We start from the raw sequence: 6,908 nt of genomic DNA, 5'->3' as shown, positions 1-6,908 counted from the left end.
CCCACCACTCATCGGCTCTTTCGAATCTGTTGAACGGTATCACTTTCATTGTTTGAGTTGCCAAACATGTTCACAACTTGATGGAAATGAATAGGTTCTCAAGGGCCTTTTGAAGGTCAATAAAGGGCAAATGGTAATATTTCATTTTCTGTGAACCTGTACCATCAACAAACAGACCTACAGAGTACAGAGGGACGTATTTGACAATTTTTGAAATGTAGGGCTAGAATTTTATACTTTGGAGGTGTGAATGGATCATAATCCTTAAAACATTGACTTTTCACTTGAACAACCAATTTTTACAATTAGTACCCAAAATTAAAAAAAAAAAAAAAAAAAAAAACTCAGATTATGAGAAATATTAGTAAGCTTCTTAAAGGATTAAGCAGAAATATGCATTTATATGCACAAGAACAGTTACCAAGCATAGGCATACCTTATGAGATACAACCTCATTTAGAATGAAAATTTGCGAGATCATAATAGATATATCATCAAAATCCCTATAATCATCAGCGTGATAACAAGGGAGAAAACAATAAATCATGGAAATGAATAACGGTATATCTGCGCCCAGGCATATCATCGTATTATTAAGCTATTATCTGTTCAAATACATTCTGATAAATGGGACCCCTCTCTAGGAACTACACCACAATATATAAAGATAAATGGGAAAGAATCTACTCTCACAAGAAACCCCTTCTCTAGCTCTGGGGCGCCAGGGTTCTGCGTTAGCTTTCTCTTCTGTTATATATAATAATGGCTGTGATCGTTTCCTAAGAGGATGACAAATACCCATTATGGTGAGCTTTCTGCCATCTCCACGCGATTGATAAACTTTCCTGGAGGTCGGTGTATGTCGCTGTCCAGTTCAATTCACGTCTGATCTTTGATGGGTCACTATACACTTCAGCATAGTCACCTGGGCGTCGGGGCTCAAAGTTAACTTTGATTTTAGCTCGTGTTGCTTTTTTACATGCCTCAACGAACTCATTCACTGATCTCCCTGATGATATGATACGAAAATAAGGATTAAAACAGAATTCAACTTTCATTTGAAACTCTCAAAGACAATACAGGGAAATTCAGAAATAAATGCAATGTAATCGTTCACCTTTTCCAGTTCCAACATTATAGATTCCGACTTTCTTAGGTTGTGCTTTTTCGAGAGCTTTTACATGAGCATCAACCAGATCATTGACGTCGATGTAATCCCGAACACACGTGCCATCTGGCGTATTATAGTCTGTTCCTTTAACCTTCCAGTGATCCAAAACAACATTTTAGTTTAGATTCCAAGTAATTTAGGCATAACACCACATTGAGAAGTATGTTCAATTTATGCACTGCAATAATTCGGTAAACAAAAACATTCTTGTCGGGAGTAAAATAAATCGCAACACAAATCAGTACCTAAAACGTGTTGATAAATTTCAGCGAATGCAAGTTATAAAAAGATGAAGGTATTGCCAACAGCCAACAGAAAACAATTAAAAAAATCCAACTACATATCGTGGATAGGTTTCTCACTTCTTCAAAGAATCTGGCAACCACATCTTTCCCTTCACATCAAGCAGGGAGATGCAACCCTCCAAATCCATTAAGTTAATTTTTAGAAAAAGATAGAATTGATTTAAAAATTAAGTATGATTCTTTGTTTTCTAAAATAAAGGTAACAAGAATGAAAAAGCAAATAGTTCTATTATTTTCAAAAAAACAGTTTTTAAGATTGCATCCAAAAAATACTATTATAAAATTAAAAAATGAGAAGAAAAAAAAGTAATCTTTTATGTTTTCAACAATTTTTAAATATCAAACATGTTTTTTGGATAAAAACTCCTATTATTTTAATGTAACTTAAATTTTGAAAGTCATTTCGAAACACAAAACAAACAGACCATTAATTTCCATAAACCCTTTTTCCAAATGTTTTTTTTATTTGCAATTTACCTAGGGTAACATCTGCTGCTGATGTTAATTTGGCAGTTTCATGTTTAGTGAGTAAGGTTGATGTCTTGTTTCCGGATGGAGCTCTAACATCATCATCATCTTGTACCAATTCAAACAGGCCCGTCTATTTACTAATCCATTCATTTGCTTCCAAATGTGTATGTAAATTTTGATCTCCTTGTCAAAAATTTAGTTGGCCTCTAGAAAGGACTGCTTTGGGAACAAACATTTCAAGCATAACATAAAGGCATACCTTTAGCCCAGGAATGATCCCGCGAGCAGCATCAAAACAAGCACCTGAAATTCGTCCATGATCACGCAATTCAGGTCTGGGAGCTTCACCTAATCTGCCCTCTGGATCAGACCCAATGACATTGAAGTACCTGCAGATTACTCAACAAAATGATATGAATCGTTAATTCCACTAGATTTATAATGTAACAGTTGAAATAGAACAAAACTATAACAAGGTATGATGCATCTGATATTTCAAAAAGGATAGAATATGAAAAAGACGACTAATAAATTGGTAAAGAAACTCTCAGCGGCAAGTTAACAGGAGTACTTGTAAAAAGAACAAATACAATGTGCAAGGGGAGCAGTGAGTAAATAAAAAAATGTAAAAAAAAAATGCATAAATGAAAAAACCAACCTCAGAATCATTACTGCCATGTCTGAATTTTTAGAAAAATCAAGGATGATATCTTCAGCCATCTTCTTAGCTTTTCCATATGGATTAATTGGTACCTGAGTTCATTAAACAAAATGGGTCAATTGTCAATTAATATAACACCGCATGGATAAAAATTAAAACACATTGTAGCAAATATGGTGAACAGTCAACTAAGAATTTCGCACTAACCTGTGGAGTATCTTCAGTAATGGGCATCTTTTCAGGCTCTCCGTATGTAGCACACGTACTAGAATATATCAAAGTCTTCACACCATGAGCAGCCATTGACTCTAATACAACCAAGGTATTTGAAGTAATGTTGTGATAATACCTGCATAGCAAGGTCAAATATATTCTCATTAAGGACATATAAATGACATGATACTTCAATGCCAAATGAATAAAGAGCAAAGAAGGCATTAACCAGTATTTTGTATCCATTTATCATGCATATATCAATGCATTACACATGATACACAAATTCCTTTGAAACTCAGCCAATATAAGTTGTTTAAAGTCAAATCTTACATCAAATCTAGCTTAAAATTGTTAGTGAAATCTGATATGAAAAAATAAAATCAAGGTTGAAAGGTATTTTATGAAAACAAAAGTATAGAGAGGTTTAGGAATGGGGTTGCAGTGTCAATGGGAAATTTATTGCTTTTGATGGCTAAAATTTAGTATTCAAGGACACCAAATGAGAAAAAAATCAAAACTGTAACACAATCACTTCCATTCAAAATTTTGATGAACCAAAAAAAAAATGCGTAGCCAGGACAACCATTTCAATCAGAAAGGAACAGCTCTAGTGGAACTCAATAAATTTCACCACCATTGCTGTGAATAGCAATGTACAAAAGCCAGCTCTCACAAGCAAGAAAAAACATACCATTCGACTGATAATAGATCATAAACAATACTTACTTAAGAGGATCAAGGGTGCTTTCCCCCACATATGCAACAGCAGCAAAATGAATCACAGCATCAAATGCATTTTCTGAAAATATTTTGTTAACCTGACATATGAGTTAAGTAAACACATTGCAACATCACCATCTATAAAGTAGTAAATCTAAAGCTAAAACACATCATATCAATGCCATGATAAGGATACTGCTTTTGCATCTCCCAAGTCAGCATAAATAAACTGTAGGCTTCCAGGTTCCGGAAATAATTCTTGTAGGATCTTCACAGCACCTAGGTTTCCCCTTGAAAGATTATCCTGTCAAAAAAGAATATCAATTTCCTCAAGATCTAAACAAAAATGAGATTATTAAGCTGCAAAAGATTAAAAGCAAAGATACATACAACAATTGTTACACGGTAAGAATCCTTCAGTAATCGAAACGCAGCATGTGAACCAATATAACCAGCACCACCCGTCACTAACACATGAACTACCCCTTCTTCATGTTGGGAGAACTGGAAGAAAGCAAATCAAGGAAAACAATGTTAGATATGAAAATGCCATATAACTTCACATAATCGCCAAAAAATTTCCAAAAACAAACCACCAACCGTTCTCCTCGCACAGAAATTAACAACTAGTTATCTGAATATATAACTTAAGGATTACCTTGCTGGGGACATTGAAGCTTGGGGATTGCTTGAGCATGATAATGCATAATGCAGTTAAAGTGGCAGCTAAAAGAATTTTCCCTACAAAATTGCCTTTTCTTTTGGGGTCCGCATAATCTAAACCTGTACGCATAATAGATTCATAATCATACACAGTTTGAGCAACAAATGGAAAACTAATCAAAAACCAGCTCAATAACAAATCAAACTGATAAATATAAACTAAATCAAAAGCACTAAAAATCTAAACCATTATGATGCTTACCTCCAAAAGGCATGGATCTAGTAGACCTTGGCTGATTTCTGGTCCTGCCAAAATTTAGCATCTGGAAGAAACCTTTTAGGAGAAAAAATTTCAGGCCTCAATAATGATCAAGAAGAATCCCTTCTTCAGTGGGCTGCAAAATAATAAGAAACCCAAGTATCAAATCAGTTTTGAATCATAAATAAGAAAAGGTTAACATAAATTATGAAAATTTGAAAAGTGGAGAGACAGCAAAAAGTTTAAATTCTAAAAAGTATTTACAAACGAAATAAAAGCCCTGAAATTTCAAAAACAATAAAGATCCAGCGAAACCAAGCTGCCAAAAACACATCAAAAACAAATATACTCAAAATTCATTAAAAAATATATTTTTTTTCAAATAAAAATACAAAATATAATAATGTCAGAGTATGTCGGCTCCAGAAATTAAAATTCTTTAAAAACAACCAGAAGAATTAAATTTATCAAATAGAAATATCAAAATTTAGAACAAGGGGTTCAAACTTCAAACCCAAATGGAAGATGATCAGATTCCGAAGATTCAAAACAAAAATCCGATCTCAAATAACGCAAACAAAATTCAAAAAAACAACCTTGTCTTGATCTATGAATGAAAATGGTTCACAATTCGAAACACAACCTTTACAAAGAAACGAAAATCAGAGCTTTACTCAATCAACGGCCGTTAAATGCAAAGCAATAAAAAGGCTCCAGTTATTAAAAAACAACAAAACAAGCGCATACCCAGTTGAGAAAACAGAAGATCTGAGACGACTATGGAGGAAACGAAACCGAATATAAAGAAGAAACCACTAAAATTAAAGGAAAATGAAAGAAAAGTTAAGCAGAAAAAAAAGGAAAAAAATAAAAAAACGTAAGAAGGAGAAAGAGAAAACGTACAGAGGGAAAAGGGGAGAGAGAGGAGAGACAAAGTGTACGTACGTTTGAATGAACTGAAATTTGATTGAAGGAAGGAATTGAATATAGATTATAGAGAGAGAGAGAGAGACGAAGAGGGGTTGTGGCAAGATTGAAATTTGGCTTTGTTTTTCGTTTTTCAGAAACGTTTTTGTTGCCATGTTGTCATGTCAAGTGTGCAGAGGAGAGGAAGCAAAATTATTATAAAAGTTTTTTTAATTTATTTATTAATCAATTAAATAAATATTATTATAAAAAATCATTTAAATTTAAAAAAAAAGTTATACTAGTACATTTGATGATTTTGATTTTTTGTAGGTTTTTAAAAATAATTATTAAGGGTGAAATTGTAAAAAAAAATTATTTTATACATTAATCAATTAAATAGTTATCATTTCCCTCTAAAAAGATCATTCTATTTATAAATATTTTTTATAGGAGGGTATTTGATTATTTTCATTTCGTATAGGTTTTTTTTTTTTAAATTATCAAGGGTGAATTTGCAATACTATTTACTTTCGATAATTTTATTTTATTATATTAAATTTATCCGTAGTATTTGCCTGAATAATTTTTTTCTTTCTATAAATATAATTGACAATAGTTATAGTAAAATAAAGCTATCTAAACTTTTATTAACATTTATTAAAAAAAAAATTAATGACATAAAATCTCATTTGAAATGCTAAAAACAGAAGAGTGAGAGTTTAAAAAGTAAATAAATTAATAATACAATTACAAAAATAACAATAACAATAAATAATATATAAAAAGAAAAATATTTGATTTGATTTGAAAATAATACTATATTTACATCATTTATTTTAATTTATAAAACTTTTTTTATATTATTTCATGAAACTACAAAAAGAAATAGTTTATTTAAAGTAGTTAATTAACAGTTGGGAGTTAATTACAATCTAGATGAGATTGCAAAAAGTGACGAAAAATCAGGCGATATTTGCTCATAAAAAAATAAAATTGATTTGATTAGTCGTGCTGGGCCAATCATCAACCTGCAGCGCTGCATGTCTTTATGCTAAATTTTATTCCTCAGAATTATAAAAGAATAAAATAAAAATAAAAATTCCGTTTCAACAGCGAGGAACACGGAACGGAGTGGCTACGCCGTTTCTGCTTCACTTATTACGTGGCAACAATTGAGCGGCAGTCCGTAATTTTATTATAAAGTTAAGTGGATCCGTTGTTGTTGGTAGGGTCCATGTCCAAAAAAGTACAACAGCTTAAAGCCTTAAAGACATGAATGAATCTACGTTAACCATAAATGGACGATTATGCCACGCCGAATCCGCGGAATCGTGCGTTACCTCAATTATGTTTTCTGAGAAACGTTTCGGTGGGGAACGAGTGTATCACGTTATTTTTAACGTTAATTTAATAATAAATTGTAATCATTTTATTTGTAAAAAAGTTTACTTTTTTTTTTTTTTATGTAATTGATATAATTAATTTTATGTTTGTTTATGGTTTTAATTAAAGGTAATATTATATTTATAACTT

General features: G+C 31.8%; 1 protein-coding gene across 4 annotated transcripts; it reads right to left on the bottom strand.

Annotated features, from left to right (window-relative positions):
• Positions 1–489: 489 nt before the first annotated feature.
• LOC116105243 (UDP-arabinose 4-epimerase 1) lies at positions 490–5,549 on the bottom strand. 4 transcript variants are annotated; one of them, XM_031391679.1, is made up of 12 exons: positions 5,412–5,537; positions 5,214–5,281; positions 4,470–4,602; positions 4,203–4,327; positions 3,935–4,048; positions 3,741–3,848; positions 3,551–3,642; positions 2,816–2,957; positions 2,606–2,700; positions 2,207–2,336; positions 1,118–1,262; positions 490–1,009 (listed from the first exon to the last, which is right to left on the bottom strand). In XM_031391679.1, exons 3-12 carry the CDS (start codon positions 4,528–4,530, stop codon positions 780–782), a joined length of 1,242 nt encoding a protein of 413 aa, XP_031247539.1. In that variant the 5' UTR covers positions 4,531–4,602; positions 5,214–5,281; positions 5,412–5,537; the 3' UTR covers positions 490–779. The 4 variants fall into 4 exon arrangements, with proteins under 4 accessions (XP_031247539.1, XP_031247538.1, XP_031247540.1 ...); XM_031391678.1 differs by having other exon boundaries at positions 5,370–5,531; XM_031391680.1 differs by lacking the exon at positions 5,214–5,281 and having other exon boundaries at positions 5,412–5,549.
• Positions 5,550–6,908: the final 1,359 nt, after the last annotated feature.

This window comes from Pistacia vera, unplaced genomic scaffold (genome assembly GCF_008641045.1).
Source record: "Pistacia vera cultivar Batoury unplaced genomic scaffold, PisVer_v2 Contig496, whole genome shotgun sequence".
Taxonomy (NCBI): Eukaryota; Viridiplantae; Streptophyta; class Magnoliopsida; order Sapindales; family Anacardiaceae; genus Pistacia; species Pistacia vera.
The sequence above is the reverse complement of the archived record's forward strand: the minus strand, read 5'-3'. Positions and strand labels throughout refer to the sequence as shown.

Coding starts and splice junctions, on each gene's coding strand:
- LOC116105243 (XM_031391680.1), bottom strand. CDS start 4,530: ATGCTAAATTTTGGCAGGACCAGAAATCAGCCAAGGTCTACTAGATCC. Junction 4,328..4,469: donor TAGATCCATGCCTTTTGGAG/GTAAGCATCATA, acceptor TTATGCGTACAG/GTTTAGATTATGCGGACCCC. Junction 1,010..1,117: donor TAATGTTGGAACTGGAAAAG/GTGAACGATTAC, acceptor TCATATCATCAG/GGAGATCAGTGAATGAGTTC.